Source organism: Adiantum capillus-veneris, chromosome 1 (assembly GCF_014529385.1).
Source record: "Adiantum capillus-veneris isolate H3 chromosome 1, ASM1452938v2, whole genome shotgun sequence".
Taxonomy (NCBI): Eukaryota; Viridiplantae; Streptophyta; class Polypodiopsida; order Polypodiales; family Pteridaceae; genus Adiantum; species Adiantum capillus-veneris.
The window spans coordinates 40,594,258-40,615,626 of NC_140931.1; the positions used below are offsets into that span (position 1 = coordinate 40,594,258).

General features: G+C 44.2%; 1 protein-coding gene and 2 pseudogenes across 1 annotated transcript; 2 read left to right on the forward strand and 1 right to left on the reverse strand.

The window, feature by feature from the left end:
- The first annotated feature begins 67 nt into the window (after nucleotides 1-67).
- Nucleotides 68-770, forward strand: LOC147464584 (uncharacterized; annotated as a pseudogene).
- Nucleotides 771-2,169: 1,399 nt separating this feature from the next.
- On the forward strand, nucleotides 2,170-2,412 carry LOC147464585 (uncharacterized). The gene has a single exon (XM_086509694.1). The coding sequence runs from the start codon at nucleotides 2,170-2,172 to the stop codon at nucleotides 2,410-2,412; it is 243 nt and encodes an 80-aa protein (XP_086365820.1).
- An 8,521-nt stretch (nucleotides 2,413-10,933) lies between these two features.
- Nucleotides 10,934-21,044, reverse strand: LOC147464586 (uncharacterized; annotated as a pseudogene).
- Between the last annotated feature and the right edge of the window lie 325 nt (nucleotides 21,045-21,369).

Here is a 21,369-nt window from a genome sequence, read left to right on the forward strand (position 1 = left end):
GAGCATCATCTACAAAATAGAAGGCAAGCCATGCCATACATTTCAACAGGAAGGTAGAAGAAGGGAAATGTCCAATACCAAACACACCAAAGGATTGGTATCTAAAGTGGGCTGTTGGGCCCGCTATCGATCCGGAGTCGGAGATCATAAGCGGTGATGATGATGACGCTGTGAAGGTGCGAGCTAGAGGAAAACGTTCTCTGGCTCAAAGTCCTTCGATATGGTACACTTTGGAATATTGGAAGGATTTGAAGATATGTCATCTTCTTGATCCTATGCATATATTTAAGAACGTTGGTCATTCGTTATGCAACATCTTGTTGGCTTGAAAGACACAGTGGCGCAAAGAATTGACTTAAAGGATCAAAACTCAAAGCCTAATCTATGGCCACTTTCTGATGAAACTGGACGTGACACAGCCTATGAGCCTGCCCCATGGGTACTCAACGCAGAAGAGGTGCAGACTATCAACAAGAGGATTCAATTGATTCGTACGCCTACAGGATATGGAGCATCTTGTCGAAACATGTTCACTTTAGATGACAAGAGCTTGTCTGGTTTGAAAACACATGATTGGCACAATTTTGTGAAGGTAATGTTTTATCAATCTTCGTAAGTATTTATTTTCTTGCATGTTTTGTTGATTGGATTAATCATGTATACAGCATGTTCTACCCCTTGTTATTGATGGATGTACTACCGAAGGAGTCCGAGACGTAATATATCGCTTTGGATCGCTTGCAAGGTATTTATCGCTCATTAAATTTTAGTGTAAAATTTAGTTGTGATAAGTTCTTAATTCAAATATAACTTTATTATCTTCTTTCTTTTATTGATAGATGGATTACATCTAAAGAAATTGACAAAGGGTTAATTCCACAAAAGAAGCGTGAATGTATAGATCTTCTTTGTTTAATGGAGAAGGAACTTCCAACCTCCTTTTTTGATATCCAAGTTCATCTGCTAATCCATCTAGTGGACGAGATAGAGCTTGCTGGTGTTGTGTCTACTCGATGGATGTTCTGGGCCGAGAGATTTATGGGAGTACTGAAAGCAAGACCAGAGGGTTCTATGGTGGAAGGATGGATGCTTGAAGAATGCATGTATTACGTTTGTGAATATCTTGAGCAAACCGATTTTGAAGCTCCACGCGTATGGACAAATGTGTCTTCTTCTACCATGTCTGACGAGGTATTGTCTGGTAAGGGAGTCCCTTTTCGACTTAAGATCCAAGATAATTTGGATATTTCTACTTTCATTGTCTATAATAGAGAATGCATGCAACAATTTGTTAAGGAGTATGAGGAGAAACTTGCGAACCAATGAGTTGGCAGACGTAAAATAAGAGATCCAGACGTCAAACCAACGTAAATAACATCGAAGACGTACCTACTTTCATGGATTGGTTATACACCCGTATGCAACGGGTGGATAGAGATCATGAGACAATCTCAAGGGAACAGAGAGAGTTTATGATCTGATGTAAAAGAAAGGTAACTTTGGGTTTTGAAAACTTTAAACTAAACAAGCAATATTCCTTTTTTTCCTTATATCATTTATATATTGATCTAGGCTCGAATGTATACAAACATGTGGGCTTATGGTCAACATCTTCGAATAAAAGCCATTGACGACTTACGTCTAACTCAAGATTCTTTCGTTGTTGCCTCTTTCAAGAAATTATCACGTGCAAGTTCAAGAGACACAAATCTTGTTGATAGTGAACTGGGTTATGTGGGAACCATAGTCGGCATTTATGAAATATCGTATCGGATCTTCAAACAGGTGAATGAAATCCCTCTTCATACAACAATGACATGTAGATTTCTTGAAATTATACATAATTTTAAAGTTTTGATTCGTGCATTTTGATAGGTGATTCTGAAGGTGGATTGGTTTTGTGCCGAGTATAAAGGCAATAGTGCCACAATGAGAAGAGAACCGTCCAAATTTTGGTCCGTCGACTCCTCAAAGTTAATGCGTGTAACAAGAGAGCCTTACATTCTGCCAACTCGTGTTGAGAAAGCGTTCTTTTACAAGAACCCAGATTCTCATCCATGGTGGCAAGTTGTGCATGTCCAACCTAGAGGTCGTCAGTTGTTTGATAGCGTTGACCTTGAGGAAGCAAATCAGGATGAATTGGTAACATCCTCGAATCTAGACACAGCCATGTTAGAGACGTGTAGAATTTTCCTTGCCCATCATGATGACATTGTAGATGATGAGAATGACAACCATCCGTACTCTGACACTACAGACATCGAAGAGGAAGAAATAGTGGATATCAAGTACACGGAGGAAATGAACGTCAACACAGATTTAACAGCAGAGGAGTTTGAAGAAGTAAACAAAGATAATGAAGATGAGATTTTATTGATGGTTAATCTTAGAGATGACGATGAGGACTATTAGCCGTGCGTATCAACTCACAAATCAACCTATATTGGATAAGATTTAATCTCGCAGTAATTCATTTTGTTAAGTAATGATTTTTATTTTTTTGATAGCCTAATATGGCTAGTGGCAGGATTCGATTTCCTTCAGCCTACTCGTTTTTCTTTTTGTAGCTATGTACAAGGTAATCAAAACACGCCGCTGCTCAAGATACGAGGACACTACCACCAACAGTGAAGCCCATTTGAAAAGCCTAGCATTTTCCATAACAGATCAGCCCTGGCATTTTTGCACTGCAAATCAATCTCCGAAACAGCAGAAGAAAGATTAACCCGAGCATTAGCAGATTCCACAGCAAGATAGCAGCTGAGCCCTAGCGTTTTTGCATCAGCATAACCATCCAGCATTTTGTAGATCTACCGCGACGAAACCCAGATCTAGACCAAAGTTTTCAGTTTTCAGCAACAATCAGACTCCGCCGTAGAATCATCAAACCTTGCAGACCTCTCCTTCCCGCAGCAATTTCTCACCGCATGGTCAAATCCATGAGCGTTTGCAGTTTCAACCCAAAAAATGTAGATTTCAGCATCTGCATTTTCAGCGCATCGTCGTCATCGACATAGAGTCAAAATTTAGTGGATAAAGATTCGCAGATTTCAGCCATAGAATTTTTCAGATTCCGGCCCGTCTTGTTGTTGTCCTGATCTTCATCGACGTTGGCGGCAAGTGTAAAGAATGAGGATGCAAGAGAGCTACACAAGACAAGCACAAAGCACACAGAGATGGAAAGCTTCTTCTTCTTCTTCACAGAAAAGAGAGTACAAAATGACTAAGTGCTAAAGCTGAAAAGTAGCACATATGTACATGCGGTCACTAAGTGTGAACTCGCTAGAAGCGTACTAGGCTGGCACTATAAGTGTAGTCCAGCTATAGAATCACTGGTAGAGATCCTCCGTGTCGGTCACCTAACGCGCCAGTGAGTAAATGCCGTAAGCGGCCAAGACCCGTAGTGGATGCCAGCTCAAGGTGTAGAGCTCGACATCTCAACACTCCCCCTCGAGCTCTGCATGTCGCAGAGTCCAAGCATAGTCCGGAAACGTCGAAGCTTCTCAGCTCCAAGGGCCTTGGTAAAGATATCCGCTATCTGCTCCTCTGTGCTGACGTAGACCAAGTCGATGTCGCCCGCCAACACTCGCTCTCGAACGTAGTGGTAATGGACCTCTATGTGTTTGGTCCTGGCATGGAACACTGGGTTCCTAGCCAACTGCATGCTTCTGAGGTTGTCACAATGGATGAAAATCTGCTGGTCCACCTGCACTCCCAAGTCCTCAAGTAATGTGCGTAGCCAAGCTACCTCGCACGCCGCAACTGCTGCACCTCTGTACTCGGCCTCTGTGCTCGATAAAGCAACCGTAGGCTGCTTTTTGCTGCTCCAAGTAACAGCAGCACTCCCAAAAGAGAACATGAACCCACTCGTAGATCTCCTGTCAACAATGCTACCTGCCCAATCTGCATCTGTATACCCATACAATGCTAATGGTGCATCTGCTGCATAGAACAATGCGTAGTCAAGAGTACCTTGCACATACCTAAGTGTGCGTCGTACTCCATCCAAATGTGGCTTCCTTGGAAGCTGCATGAACTGACTCTCCAAGCCTACTGTGTAGCTCAAGTCTGGCCTCGTGATAGTCAAGTAAATTAGACTACCCACAATCTTCCTGTACATGTTGACATCCTCAACAACATCACCCTTCTCTGCACTCAGCTTTGCATTCACATCCAAGGGAATAGAAATTGGCTTACAATCAGCCATACCATACTTTGACAACATGTCCAAAGCATACTGTCTCTGTGATAGCCATACACCCTCTGGAGTCCTGATCACCTCAATGCCAAGAAAGTAGCGCAACTCGCCTAAATCTTTCATTTCAAACTCCTGTTTGAGAAGACCCTTCACATGGTCAATCTCCATAGCATTGTCACCAACAATAATAAGGTCATCTACATATATGGTAATGACCACAATCCCCACATCACTCTCACGTACATAGAGTGAATGATCAGCATGAGCTCTCCTAAAACCAATACTGACAAGATACTTGGCAATCCTGTCATACCATACTCTAGAGCCCTGCTTCAAACCATACAAAGCTTTGAGAAGTCTGCATACATAATCTGGGTAACCTGGATCGACATAACCAGGTGGCTGATCCATATACACTTCCTCTTGCAACTCACCATTCAAGAAGGCATTCTTTACATCCATTTGATGCATAATCTATCCTCTAGATGCAACCATTGCTATGACAGCTCTCACTGTCGTCATCTTTGCCACTGGAGAAAAGGTCTCCTCATAGTCTATGCCATAAGTCTGTGCATAACCCTTTGCGACCAGCCTTGCCTTGTGACGCTCAATGTTACCATCAGCCTTATGCTTGGTTTTATACACCCATTTACAGCCAATAGCTTTCTTGCCACTTGGCAATGGCACCAACTCCCATGTGTCATTTGCTTCCAATGCAGCCATCTCTTCATTCATTGCATCATCCCAATGCACATTTCCAACTGCATCCTCAAAACATGTGGGCTCCACATCCTGTATCGCCTTAGCCATGTAGGCTTGGTGATGCGCTAGATGCCCATCATAAGTCAATTTCTGAACTGGATTTCTGACTCTATTAGATCTGCGCGGTCCTGGGTCACTCCTTTTCCCTCTAGCATCTTCTTGTACTTTCCTTACACCAGGTGTCCTGACAGCCGGAATTCCAAATTCCTCATCAAGACTTTGTTCAGAACCATCTGAATCCATGTCTACATGTGAAAAACCTGATGATGCATCAACCATAAAGGGAGGTTCATCAACCTTTTCCTTTCCTTTTCGTGATACATTCCCTGTACCTGTTGGTGGAGTAACCTGCGTACGTAGTCTACCATTCCATGGTTTCTTAACAGAGCCACGAGAAGAGGAATCTTGTGGTCCACTCAAAACCTGTGACTGTGGCCTCACATTTTGTACAACCACATCATCTTTTACATCAGCCCCAATAGTGCCATGTGCATTACTGTACCAGCTGCTCATCTCATCAAATACTACATCTCTGCTCACTCGTAATTCTCGTGTAGTAGGATTGTAGCACCTGTACCCCTTTTGTTCAAGGGAATATCCCACAAGAATATATTTCTCTGCTTTAGGATCCAATTTCCTACTCAACTCATCTGGTACATGCACGTAAGCTATGCAGCCAAACACTTTCAAGTGTGCCAAATCAGGCTTTGTACCTGTAAACTTTTCCTCAGGTGTTACATCATGCACCGCAGCTGTAGGTGTCCTGTTCATAATGTACACAGCTGTATTTACAGCTTCAGCTCAAAAATGATGAGGCATGTTCTTCTCATTCATCAATGCACGTGCAACCTCTACAATGTGCCTGTTTTTCCTTTCTGCGACCCCATTCTGCTGTGGAGTATATCTGCATGTAAACTGCTTGTGTATACCATGCATTCGCAGAAAATCTGAAAAATCATTGGAGAAGTACTCTCCCCCTCCATCTGACCTCAATGTCTTGATTTGCGTATCTGTCTCCTTCTCAATCATGACTTTGAAGTCTTGAAAGTGACCAAACACTTCACTTTTGTTACGCATGAAGTAGACCCATACTTTCCTTGTATGGTCATCAATGAAAGAGACATAATACCTGCAACCATGTATACTTGCAGTATCGGTTAACCCCAAACATCTGTGTGCACCACCTCAAGTGGATTTTTACATACATTGCGCTCATGTGGAAATGAGCCCTTTAACTATTTTCCAAACTGGCATGCTGCACACACTTTATGCATACCATCCACCTTGAATTTGGGCAAACCTTTTACAATCTGTTTTGATTGCATGCTGCGCAATCTCTGCTCATTGACATGGCCAATGCGTTTGTGCCAAATGTCAACATCAGCCACAACACCTGTGCCCTGTGCAAATAATGCAGCTTTTACCTCAGGCATGTCTACATTCAGCGTAAACATTCTGCCCACACATTTGCCCTCTGTGATCAGCTTACAGCCATTCTGGAAATCTTCTACATAACAGCCATTTGGATTGAAGCGAACCTGCAAACCCTGCTCAACCATTTGTCCAACAGAAACAAGATTCTTTGTAATGTTTGGGACATGAAGTACATTTGCTAAGTACTTTGATTTCCCACTCTTCGTATTTAGAGGTATGTCCCCTACATGAGCAATGAGGTGAGCTGTGTCATCTCCTGTCTGCACATAGCCTGACACATCTGGTTTGCGCATATCTCTAAACCACTCTCCACGAGACGTCATGTGATTAGAGGCACCTGAATCCACATACCAAACATCATCTTGGGTGGAATTCTCTGCAGTCATTGTATTCATTACATGTTGCATAACAAACATGCGCTCATTTTTGCTGTCATCTGCATCTCTACTAGTAGATGCATAGTTGCCCTGTTCTCTCTTTCTACTTGCTTTTCCCTTTGGACAGTCACGTGACATGTGACCTCTTTCACCACAAGTCCAACATTCTCTACTATCTGGAGTATGTTGCTGCCTGCTTGATCCTGCACCACGACCTCTTTGACTCCCCCTGCCTTGAGACTGGTTTCCCCTGCCACCTGTATTGTTTTGATTTGATTGACCTTCTAGAAATTGGCCCCTGCAACCCCTTGGGCCTCGACCACGACCTCTACCTCTACCTCTGTTGGAGTTAGAATAGAAGGCCTGTTCAGAATTATTTCTGCCATGAGAAGAAGATGTGTCAAGGTTCTTCTCCTCAAGAATAAGCATAGAAATCAAATCTTGGAACACGGGGATGTCGTCTCTTGTATTCATGGAAGACCTAAAATGTACATACTCATCTCCTAGACCATCCAAGCATGCACGGACAATGTCATCGTCTTCCACTGAGACTTTAATAGATCCAAGAGCCTCAATGATACTCTTGATCTTCAAAGCATAATCATTGATGGAGAGGTTGTTCCTCTTAACTTGATTTAGCTCCGACTTTAGTTGAAGCTTCCTGGCCTTGGTGTTCACCTCGAACACTCTGCCTAAGTTTTTCCATGCAATAGCGGGGGTTTCAGCATCCTGTAGATAGCCCATCATGCCATCTGTGATGCTCATAGAAAGCCAATACATCACTTTGCTCTGGCCTTGTTGCCAGTCCCTCAAAGCTTTCCTTTGTTCTGCTGTAGCATTTGCCTCGGGAATCTCTGGTTCCTTTTCATTGTCTCCTTCTACATAGTCCCAATAACCTTTTCCTTTTAGGAAATTTGTTATTCTGAACTTCCATGCAGGATAGTTATTTTTCTCAAGCTTCTCAGTAACAATCTGACTGAAACCGTCAGACATCTTGAAGCACTAAGACAAAATAGCTGCAATCTGCAAAAACCTGCAAATCTGCTGAACCTGCTATCGTGGTACCTGTAATGCTTTCTACACTCAACGAGTGTCCACAATCAAGCGTACATACAACCACTGTACTTGTACAGTAAATCTCTGTATACTGCACTTTGGAGACCTGTTCAGAAACTTGTGGATTGCGAACGAAGGGATTGTGATGCTCTTGCTCTCTTAGCCTCTCTTGCCTGCACCAGGCTCTGATACCATGTAAAGAATGAGGATGCAAGAGAGCTACACAAGACAAGCACAAAGCACACAGAGATGGAAAGCTTCTTCTTCTTCTTCACAGAAAAGAGAGTACAAAATGACTAAGTGCTAAAGCTGAAAAGTAGCACATATGTACATGCGGTCACTAAGTGTGAACTCGCTAGAAGCGTACTAGGCTGGCACTATAAGTGTAGTCCAGCTATAGAATCACTGGCAGAGATCCTCCGTGTCGGTCACCTAACGCGCCAGTGAGTAAATGCCGTAAGCGGCCAAGACCCGTAGTGGATGCCAGCTCAAGGTGTAGAGCTCGACATCTCAACAGCAAGTCCATAGCATATGATTGTTTGCGCTTTGCTCAAGATGACTGCTCCGAACTGTGCTCAAGGTTCCTTTTAGTTCTTATGGAAGGGAGAGCCTTCCGTTCTTAATCGAAAGTGCTATGATCACAAACAAAGTGAATGGACACTATGCGTGCAAGTGTAGAGACTGAGAGATAGAGAGAGAAGAGAGATACGACACCAGAGACGTTGTAAAACCCTCCTCCGAAGGCCCCACTCTCGTCGACGAAAGTGGTCTACTATTGATTGCACAAAGTGGTACAATGCGGATGCAATGGACTAATGCAACTTGGGACTATGCCGGTGACGACGACGGTGATGACGACGACGACTTTAGGGCTGAAATATATGGTCTTCTATGTGCTGAATTTCGGGACTGTTTCGGTGGCTGAAAATGACTGCTTTGGCTGCATTTTCGAGGGCTGAAAATGGAGATCTTCTGCAACCAACTAGGGCTGATTTGGGGCTGTTAAAAACGCTGATCTGCTGCGTTTTTATACTGCGGAATTTGCGTTTTTCTACTGCTTGTATAGCTTCCCTTCTCGAGTGTGGCTTATATAGCTTCCCTCCACAAGGGTGATCACCCTAGGTAGAGACCTCTCGTCGGCCAAGGGCCCTCAAGGTCGCGTCTCACGAAGTCAACTCAAGAGGACGAGTGACTGTGGAGGGTCTCGGAACCCGCCTATGCATAGAGACCCGTAATACTCTCCCCGCCTACAAGAGAGCACGATGTCCTCATCGAGTATATTCGATTTGATAAAAATTGTAGCCTTATCCCTACTGTCTGCTTTAACTGAGAAGGCTGCCCACTCCCCTGTAGACATGGATGTCATGTACATAGCATGTAAACTATGCCATAAAGCATGAGTTGTAGTCTCCCTCGAGACCTGTCAGTAAACAACCAGATGCAAATGAATCGTAGACATTTCTAACCCATCAAGATCCTTCCAATCATCATCACACATAGACTTGGGCTTCGCCGATAAACCACACAAGGGTTTATCCTGCCCCAAATCTGCCAATGCAACAAGCACCTTCCAAGCAACAAAATCTGCACCATCAAACTGTGTCAGACCATAACGCTGGAAGTCAAATGAAAAATCGGCCATAATGCTCGCAAAAGATCAACCAACAATGAGTAGCAAATGTCAACCAAATCAGCCCTAAACTGGCTCGAATCGCATCAACAAAATTCTGCAAATATGGCTCAAAACCTGATGCAAAATTGCACCAATAACCGTGCAAAACCTTTCACAAAATCACAAGTCAATATGACTCAATCGCGCATAAATATCTGACAAAATTTTGGCAGAGTCTCCTTTGTAACTGGAGCAAAGTCTCAACAGTCAACCTCAAAGAGACAATAATATATGCCACAATGGACAATCCGGTAATAAACTCGACCGGAATCACCTCACAAAGTCATACATAAGAGCATACCCGCTCTTGCCGGAGTACCACTCAATGGCACCTCAAATGACATACATGTGAGTGATGATTGCTGCCAAAATACCTTCCAATCGATGACCAAATGTATGCCAGATAACTATAGCAACATTTTGCAAAACGTTGCAAGATCTGTCGCTATGCGCAATGCGAAATACGGCACACAAGGGCATACACAAGTGACTCCAAACTCCAACCAAATGATGGCTGAAAGTCACCTATCAAAGTGGGAGTAAACTCAACCACTAAACTTTCAAAGATCGAGCAACTTGCGAATACGTAGAAGCTATGGCAAGAACCTGAATAAAATCCAACAGAGTTTCTTCTATAAATTGAGCCAAATCTCAACTAATCTCAGCCATAAACAAATACACAAATCCATATATGGCATACATAAACCACCAAGACCATGGCAACATAGCTCACTCTCACATGAGTGGCTCTCTGGAAAAATGCATATCCAAAAACCTGTGTACACTTATGAATCTACTGGTTGCTGCAGAAAATACTCCATGTGTGTGAGATATACCAAAAACAGTGTTTTTGGGACCCGAAAGCGCACAAACAAACCTGCTGCTGTACCTGCTATAATTCAAAGAAGAATTTCAGTAAATAGACATCGCCATCGCTTCTGGAGCGTGCCAAAACCCTGACCTAAACTCCTGGATCATGTAGATCTGATTCTGCATGACGGAGCTACGCAAAAAACTGCGTTTTAGAGCCCGAAAATGGCAAAAACGAGTTGCACACAGTCTTGAACCTGCTCCTGCTCCACTCTGCGTGATGCAATGTACTCTCAATGCAAGAGCTCTGCCAAAATAGCATCCAAGCACTTGAATGTCAAGCTCTCCTCCCGCCGAGCACTTCTCTATTGAGCTCCACTGAGCTCAAAGCTCCTCTCACCAAGGAAGCCGCAACCGCCTCCTCGACCAAGATTGACCACACCAAGTCTAAGCTCCAAAGACATCCCGCTGCCCGGTGTTGAAAAACCCCATTCGGGCCAGTACCGGTTAAGGTATAATAGCATGTGCCTAATCACTCGCACAGCACAACTCCCCGAATGAAAGGTGGGCTGGTGCTGATCGGAGCCCGCCCTCTTGCAATGCGTAGTCTTGTTGCATTCGCACTCAGTGGCTCGCCCATCTCTTCAAGGGGAAACACATCGGCCATACATAACCTGCCCGAGCATTGCTTTTCTTCTCGTACCTGCATATCTCACCCTGCACCTTAGTTGTTTGTTGCCCCTCCGACTCAGCCCGATACCTCCTAGTTGTGGTACATCCTCGATTATGCGATCTAGTCCTTGGCTGCCTGGTATGATGTCGAGTCCACCTGACTCGCTCTGCATCCTCTTGCAACCTGCCTTGTCGCGATGGGATCCAATGGCCATCTGTGGCCTGCATTTGTGCCAGCACTTGTCTTGCTACATTCCATCTGTCAGAACCAGCAAAACGGCTCTAACCCTTCGGGCTTAGTCCCACATCGGCTTAGCACCTCCGCACATTCGGGTCATTCCATAAACAAATGCATCCCCGCATGGGTAACCTTCTCCCGGGTCCCATATGCATATCTTCACCTCCAGTAGGTCACTATCCTCCAGTAGGTCACTTGCATCAGAGTATACAAAGATTGCTCCCTATTTCCTTTCCAAATTTGTTGAAAGCTTGTCCCAACATCAATCTCTTTTGTCACACTCTTCTTGGAAGACCACATTTTCTTGTAAAATTGTGTGTGACACAGGCTCATATGATACTTCAATTGCTTCTTTGTTTTGCGAGGATACTCCATGTAACAGGCTCATATGGTACTTCACGTGCAACAAACTAAAGTTGCTATTGTAAAACATAGGGAATGAAAAATAATTGGGCCACAAATATTATTTGATTGGGTTCCCACAAGCATAATGAACAATGGTTGGTTTGCTTCCTCCACCTCATTACACACAATACTTGTATAATATACAAGGCATAGACTGATGCCAACCTCCCAGCTCAAAAACCTTCATATGTGTCATCCACAGTTTCTAAGACACCGTCTCAGTCTGATTGGTATGAAGACACTTGGAAAAAACCAACAACAAGAGAAACTCATTAGCCCTCAAAACATGTCTTCTCAGGCAGAAGTAATAAGCTGGTAGACTCTCAGTAGAATCAGTATGCCAGTACATAAACAACATACTTCCCTCAATATGCCCAGCTTGGGACTAAAGACAGTCAACCTTAGCATCATACCATTTGTCAAGGGGTGAAATAAAGCCTGAAAGAATCCATCTACTTAAGGTAGTAGTTTTCTTGCAAACATCCTGGAAAGCATCGTAAATGATCAGGATGACATTGTCCATAGACAGACTATTCAGAAAATGCATCCTACACACCATGGATCTTCACAGAATGAAACCAACACCAGAGATATCAAATCTGTAGCTAGCACTCCTTTGGTTTGTCTTGCTCAGTGTCTTTTTCTGTTGGAGCCCAAATTGCTTGGAAGTCGAGCAAAGCTGAGCAGCACCACCCTCCAAAGTTGTCTAATTACATCAACTTGGATGATGCATACTGGCTTGTTTGTTTGTTTCCCAGAAATTCTACTTGCCAACTTCCCAGCTCAAAAACCTTCATATGTTAATCAGATGGTGTCTCCATCACTGAAGATAGACGTACAGACGGTTGAAAAAACAGATTGGCCCTTGAAATAGTAGAATCGGTCATGCCACTTCTCCTACGCAATTGCAGCTACCCAGTCACTTAGTGTAGATGCATATCCATCAACAATAGAAGCTCAGCTACCTAGCATTTTGGAGACCCATCACTTAGCGTTTTTGACAGTTTTTAGCATGGCGTTTTTCAGCAATGAAAGACCAGCAGATTGAGCCCCTAAAGCGTAGCACATTCAGCTACAAGAAACCTCAGTTTTCAACCCTAAACCTGCAGCTACTCTGCCGATGATGCCTACGTGCAATATAAACATATGGCTGATTAGATGAGAGTTCTTAAAAACTACTTGATATTTAATCCATAATCACCACAATAGATATACCTCTGAGACTGACGGCCACTAGCCTGTGAATCAGGTGTCAACTGAGTACTAGGAGGTACATTAGGAGTAAGCCGCTGACTCTCATGATGTGATGTACCTGGAATAGGAGTCCTAAGCAAACAAATACATCAAGGGAATACATATATTAAGATTTCTATATTTAAAAAAGAATGAAATTACTACTTTATCAATCGAGAATATTACCGATGTGCTATGGTCCAATCTGCATGAGAGGAAGTCTCCACTCCAGTGTGTGGCTGGGAGGATGTACCCTCTCCAGGACGTACGGGCAAACTGAATCACCCAAGAAACTCGATGGAGCTGTCTAATCTGACATAGCCTCCGTCAAAGCCTCTCCTTATAGTCCAGTGGTACGTAGCAAAGTCTTGATGAACGTCAAATTCACTCTATGACCCTGGTCACTCATCATATCTGTATATTTAAAAAAAACCATGTGTCAGACTAACACAAACATCGTATCTTCATGTAACATCAATGCAAGTAAAAATATTAATAGATCAAGAATCTACAGATGAGGTCGAAGCAGCCATGAATGGAATGGACTACAACAAAATAGATCAAACAAAAATGCTACAGATGCTTCAAAAGGTTCTGAATCAAATGCAAGATCAGGTAGCAAAGCTAAAAGATAAACACACTCAATAACAAATTCAATGCAAGAGTAAGCTACATGAGAGATTTGATGGTTTGTGGTCGAATGCAGCATGAGCTTATAACCATATGGTAGATGTGGACAAAATGAAGCAGGCCTGGATGTATTCCTAGAAAGGACTCAACCTGAGCTATATGTTGTTGTTGGTAGCACTTTCGCTTTTGCTTTCGCTGCCTACTCTCACATGGTACCAGACGCTGAGGTTCTTCTCCTAAGCCGACGATCCCCTGCTGATTGCTTCCATCACGAAAAATTCTCTCAAAACTGAGATCGCTCCCCCTTGGTGGCTGTGTTTTCTACAAATAGCAGCGTTTTCACCTCTCAGGCTGCGTTTTCTGTGCTATGGAGCCAGATCAGTCATCGTTACTCGCTTCTCTCTCATCCCTAAAGGGATTACCCCAAATCATCCCTAAGATCTTGTTCTTGGCGGACAACACACAAGCCTTGCCTAATTAACACCTTTGCATAAACTCTCAACCCTTGTGTTAATCGCTTACGGGCACCAATTCGATGAAAGGACGCTTGTTCTGTAGCTTTTCGGATAGGTGGCTCCTACGCTCCTGCTCTCTTCCAAATGCAATCACATATGCTCTAGAATTTTTTCAGCTAATGCAGAGAGAGGGAATCTCTCCAAATGCAATATTATCTTAAGGAGTGCGTTGATTGCAGGATGAGATATGTTTTCAACAGATGCAGAGAGAGGGCATCTCTCCAAATGAAATCAAGTACACTTGCATCTTGAAGTCATATGGAATTGCACAAGATGTTGATATAGGCAAAAGAATTCATTTTGATCTTGTTAGTCAGTGTTAATTGTGCTTGGCAGTGGGCATTACCTTGGTCGACATGTATGCCTAATGTGGTGCACTTTATAGATCACAAAAAGGGGGAGCGATTCTGGCTACCTCCCCAGACACATGTAGTGTTTTTCCTATTCATCACGATGGTGTTCTTTACAACCCCGAGGGGGATAGCGCAGATAGACAGAGAGACGTGCTGACACATTGTTAGAGAGATGAGAGAGAGAGAGAGAGAGGCAGTTGTCCAGCGTGGCTAGAAAAATACACTTTCCATAACCAAAGAAAATAAAGGCAAACTTGGAATTTGTAGTCGAGCGTAGAGGCCATTGAACAACAGCAGTCAGAGGCCATCGCGCAGTGCGACTCAAGCTTTTAGGACATGTAGGTGGCTAGGCCGTCTCCCTCAATGTCTCGCATACGATGTGAGCGGGATGGAAACACACAGAACGCCTCTATAATGACACAACACACACTCTTGGAAGGATACACACACACACACACTATGGGGCACCACTCGGCTTACACAACCCACCTGGCGGAGACAGGGAACACACCTATGGAGTGAGAGGAGAGAGACTATCCGTGTGCCCACTCCATAGAGAGAGATACACACACACACACACTCAAACCAACTCAACTCAAAAGAGGAGAATTTCTGATGTTTAGATACAATTGATCTTGGGCCAACACCAACGAGGCAAATAGCTCACACAGTATGGGTAAAATAAGCCAGATACAACCACAAAGTTAAGCAGAGGCTTCACTCACCGGAGAAACTTACATAGCCAAAATAGCAGAAAAATAGTGAGGAATTTGGCAAAATGGACAGCACCATCTCGTTCGAAACGGCTCAAAACCCCAGTCTACATACAATGTCAAAGTGCTTAAATCCGGATGAGCAGTTTACGGCCAAAACAGGCTCCAAAATGAGCAAAAACACAGTTGCAGTTGTTCCTCCTCTTCTGTCCACTCTTTTTCTGGTCTTCTCTCTGTTTTTTCAGTTCCCACACTTAGCTTTATTACTTGGGCACCCTTGGCCTTTTAGATGATCTCAAACGGACCCCAAACAGGCCAAAAACTGACCTCGCAGTGCATAGTTGTCACCCTGCTGCATCCATACGCACCCAAACATTTTACTTTTTGATGGTTTTCCAATGTGATCCGAAAGCCTGACACCCCAGTCATTGTAAGACCCATCTTCTCAACGCATGAGTGTGTTATGACACATATTTGGGCTCCACCATCCACATAACCTTGTCCCATATTTTTTCTTTTGTGCCACACATCTACTATTGACAAATGTCTGGTAGCTCGTCCATTGCCAACACCTTTACTTAAACTCTCTCTGGATCTTTCTCCATTGGGTTAACCATCCTCTTCCATTGTCGCTTTAGCTTAGGCACCATCTCTATAAGCTGCCCAAAAGTAACATCTGCCTTTCTGCTTGTCAGATCCTCCTTCAAGTCATAGCTTAATTTCCCATCCCCTAGTGGAAAATCTGAAACATGAAACTTGCGACAAGCCCTCTTTCCTCTTGGCCTTGACATCCTTGCCTTCATGGCTTTTTCCCTTCTTCTTACTAGGACCTGGGGCACTTCTTCCTTCCTTGTCCTCTGTAGTCCTCTTCCCAATAGGCATCACTAATGTATCCTCTATCTTTGATGCCTTCTCGAAGGTGACTACACTTAACACTTTTGTATTTCCCTTTTCCTCCTGGGTTAATCCACTGGTTCCTTCTTCTCCCTTGATTTCGATGCCATAATCATTTGACCTAGTTAGCACCTTTCTTGGCAATGGGTACATGTCTCCCCCCATCCTTGGTGGCTTATCACATTGCGGGCTGATGTGGCCCAACTCTCTGCAATCATAACATGTGGGCGTCTGCCTCCAAAACCTACCATTGCTTTGTCCACCACCATTCCTAGGTCTTTCCTCACCTCCTGGCTGATTTGCAAACCTCCCTCGACCTCGATTATTTCCCACCTGACCAAGCATGTTTAGGATGATATTCTTCATTAAATCTACCACTTGCCTCATGTCTTGCCTTAGCCCATCATCTTGCACTGTTGTAGTGACCACTGCTGACATAACCTGAGGAGTAACAAAAACCACTAGTTCATGATGAACCCCTGGCATACGACCTTGTGAAGAATCCATAGGCTGAAATTCAGACCTCATGGGCAAAGACTCTACTCCTAGCTGACTCATTTTCCTCAGCTTCCACTCTTTGTTCCTTGCCACCTCTAGTGCATCTTCATATGTCCTAGGCTTCTTTAGCTCCACTCTCCAACGTATATTCGCCCAAAGACCAGCCAAGAACCTGTCCTTCTTCATCATGTCAGGCGAGGGTACTTGTGGTGCTAAGGCCTTGCACATCCATTCCCATGCCAATGCAAACTTACGTATGTACGCATCTACTGTCTCACCTTCCTTTTGCACTAAAGCATGTACTTATTGCCACACTTTGTCAGGATCTTCTATCTTCACAAACTCCACTTCCATTCCATGCCTTAGATTGTCCCAACTCAACCTTACAGGTGGATCAACCACACGCAACTCCTCTTCAAATTCTTTGGACCAAACTCGTGCATCACTCTTCAAACAAATCTAGAGAAGGCGTAACATCTGTGCAGGGTCATGAATATGGTTGCTAATGCAAGCAACCTCCATCTTTTCCAAAAAGTCTTTCACATCTTCATCACTTCTCCCATGAAATTCCAGATAAGAGAAAGCCATGGCTACCCAAGTTTAATTCTTTAAGAACCCCTTCGAACACACGTGCAAGAACCCAAAACTTTTCAATACCCAATCCCCAGAAACTTCAATGGAGCTTAACTTTAGATAAGGACAAACACATGCACATCAAATGAGTTTTCATAGTAGTTAATCATTGGAATTACAACATGCAAAGGACATTCCAGGATCTCTCGTAATCTTCTTGGCCCGAACATAAAGACTATGCGCTGTTGGAAAAAAATCTTCCTGGACACATGAACATTTATCTGGATTCTCTGAGTTAAATGAAAAGAAGTGAATTGAGGGCCATTTTGATCATCCATTAACGTCAACCATGCAACTCCCAAGAAAGCACACCTGTCTTATCCTCTGATTTTGCCAGAATTTCAGGAGTATAATAGCATAAATGGCTCAAAAGACCGAAAAAACAGCCATCATAACTTGGAAAAATTTTGGCAAAGTTTCCCCAGAAGTAGAGCAGTAAGAACCCAAAATATAGATTGTATATGTATGCATAAACTGCAAACGATAGAACCCGAGCATCAAATAGGAATCACTAATACATAGCCTATGGCCAGGTCACGAAAAGGGTGCTCTAGCTACTTGTATCACAGAAAGGATCTCCACATTTGAGAATCCCCCAACTCAATAAAACCTCACGTTATCGACCCTCTCTCGAAGGCTTATGCAAATCTCGTATAGTCAAGTCTCATAAATGACTATCTTCCAGACCAAGTCTCAGAAATGGCTGGGACTGCCAAATAAAACCAATTATGGCTCCACAAAGGCATACAATGGCAATTTCCACAAGTACGTACAGTACCAACAGACAATGCGCTCAAACAGGCGTCAACTGATGCATACCCACGGCAACTGCAAGCGACTCCCACTTGCCAATGTATCACTGAACTCGAGCTATCTGTACCTATGTGAATCACCTGTACCTGTACCTGTACCTGTCCCTGTAATCTGTAACATGTAGTCTGCAACCTGTAATCCCAAATCTCGAAGCAGAAGGTACTCGAAGAAGATCCTCCGTGGGGGCGCCAAAGAATGTGAGCGGGATGGAAACACACAGAACGCCTCTATAATGACCCGACACACACTCTTGGAAGGATACACACACACACTATGGGGCACCACTCGGCTTACACAACCCACCTGGCGGAGACAGGGAACACACCTATGGAGTGAGAGGAGAGAGACTATCCATGTGCCCACTCCATAGAGAGAGATACACACACACACACACTCAAAAAAACTCAACTCAAAAGAGGAGAATTTCTGATTTTTAGATACAATTGATCTTGGGCCAGCACCAATGAGGCAAATAGCTCACACAGTATGGGTAAAATAAGCCAGATACAACCACAAAGTTAAGCAGAGGCTTCACTCACCGGAGAAACTTACACAGCCAAAACAGCAAAAAAATAGTGAGGAATTTGGCAAAATGGACAGCGCCATCTTGTTCGAAACGGCCCAAGACCCCACTCTACATACAATGTCAAAGTGCTTAAATCCGAATGAGCAGTTTACGGCCAAAACAAGCTCCAAAATGAGCAAAAACACAGTTGCAGCTGTTCCTCCTCTTCTCTCCACTCTTTTTCTGGTCTTCTCTCTATTTTTTCAGTTCCCACACTTAGCTTTATTACTTGGGCACCCTTGGCCTTTTAGATGACCTCAAACGGACCCCGAACAGGCCAAAAACTGACCTCGCATTGCATAGTTGTCACCCTGCTGCATCCATACGCACACGTGGCACTCAGCGTTTTTCAATAATGTATCCCGCCACCACATGAAGTGGCCCCAAAATGTGGTCCTCATGATGACCTTTCTGCATAATTATCACAAGAAAACATCCACGTTGTGACCGTACTTCTTCACCTGCAGGCTCGTTCTACTCGTTTCGCCTACTAAGCGTAGGGAAGGCTCGTTGGGGTGGCTTGACGGACGGAACATGGGCTTGCAATGGAGGCATGGTGGATTGTGGGTTAAGGTCAAGACAAGGGTTCAAGAGTCTTTGCCTACTACAGGCTCGTTCTACTCGTTTCGCCCACTAAGAGCACGGAAGGCTCGCTGGGCTGGGTTGACGGACGGCACGTGGTCTTGCAGTGGAGGCAGGGTGGATTGTGGGCTGAGGCCGATGCAGAGGACTGCCCAGGGTGGGGGCACCTGGCTGCAGAATCCTCTTCGACTGCCCTGGCTCTTCATTTTTTGATAGCAAGAGTTGGCTTGCGCTCCTTTCTCCTTCGAAGATCAACATGTAAGCCTCGGTTCCTGGCATTCTGTTGGGTTTGGGAGGGGGTGTGGCTCCAGTGGCCAGGGAACCCCATTCGTGTGGCAATCTCAGATCCATACTGTGGTTTGAAGATGGGATTGGCTCCTTAGCATCCAAGAGGTTCTTCTGGCTGCTCAGATCGAGAGGGTTTGTGCATGGCAGTCGTGCATTTCAAATCAGTGCATTTCAAAAGACGACATCTTGGACGGGAAGCTCATCAAGCACTTTTTCCGCTTTATGAAATGCACCACATTTGGCATACATGTCGACCAAGGCAGTGCCAAGGACAACGTTTTCTTTCAACAACCACTCACTAACAATATCACCATAACTTCTTTTGCCCATATCAACATCTTGTGTACTACCACATGCCCTCAAGGTGCCACTGTACATGATTGCATTTGGAGAGATGCAGTCTCTCTCTCTCTCTCTCTCTCTCTCTCTCTCTCTCTCTCTCTCTCTCTCTCTCTCTCTCTCTCTCTCTCTCTCTCTCTCTCTCTCTCTCTCTCTCTCTCTCTCTCTCTCTCTCTCTCTCTCTCTTCTTGACCTAACCTTGTAGCAATCAATGCGCTGCTTGAAATAACATTACATCTAGAGAGAGACCCTCACTTCGCATTAGCTGAAAATAGGCTAGAGTATATGTGATTGCGTCTAGAGAGACACCCTCACTTCATCCACTAAAAAACGACCAGAGCTCCTTGGCCCTGCCCAAGTTGGGCATATCCCCCAATCAGTGCATCTTAAGAGACGACATTTCAGACAGAAAGCTCCTCAAGCACTTCGTGTGCTTCATGAAGTGTACTACATATGGCATACATGTCGACCAAGGCAGTGGCAAGCACGACGTCCCATTCCATTGAAAACAGCCTAGAGCTCCTGAGCCCTATCCAAGTTAGGCATATCCCGCAATCAGGCGACATCCGTGAGACAGGAAACTCTTAAAGTACTTTTTGTGATGATCGATGAAGTGCACCACATTAGGCATACATATCAATCAAGGTAGTTCCAAGCACAACCGTTGACTAACAATATCAAGTGAATTCTTTTGTCCATATTAGCATCTTGTGCAATACCACATGCCTTCAAGGTTGACTCTGTAGATGAGCTCGCCGATGAGTTTCGACTCTTTGTCAGCCAAATGAGAGGCTACAGGCTCTCACTGAGTCCCCCACCAGGAACCAACGCCTAATTCTCATGGACTCCCACCATGTCCTTGATGATGGTCGGACTCTCGCCCAACAACATGTACTGAGATCTCTCTCTCTCTCTCTCTCTCTCTCTCTCTCTCTCTCTCTCTCTCTCTCTCTCTCTCTCTCTCTCTCTCTCTCTCTCTCTCTCTCTCTCTCTCTCTCTCTCTCTCTCTCTCTCACACACACACACACACACACACACACACACACAGGCACAAGCACTCTGCTATCACATGAGAGGTTGCAGCGCAGTTGGCCAGGGTAGCCATGGCGCTAGCAAATGAGGAGGAGATGAAAGTCAAGAAACACTCACGCAGCTCATACAAAGAAAACACATCATCTAGCTCTTCTATCTTCACCCCTTCTAGCTCACTACCAGACTTGATGTGGTGAAGATGATGATGGCTCTTGCATGCGCTTCCGTTGTTGACGTTGTTGCTCAATGCCTACAACTCCATCTTTGACTGGTGCTTCTCGTTTCACTCTCTTCTTCTTCTTTGTCTCCACCTCTTTCTCTAGCCACGACATTGACGGAAAATTTCAGCAATACGCGTGCCCCGCGCATCTTCAATTACGTAAAAAAGCTATATGTGCTAATACCAGGGCCTTAGCTTGACCTCCCAGCCAAGAACAAAATAGGGTGAGGAGAAACAATGTAGGTTTGTCTGGAAATAAGAGTTCCAAATGGTTCAAGGTGTACCAAACACCATGGTCGAACCAGATGATGCTTGATTCACAAGCGGCTTTGTTGTCAAGAAATTTACACGCACATTTGAGGTACGGCCTGTAAATATTCCAAATGGACTCTGTGTAGTAGTCTGGGTTACTTTTGGAGAAGATCATCATTCCTTTA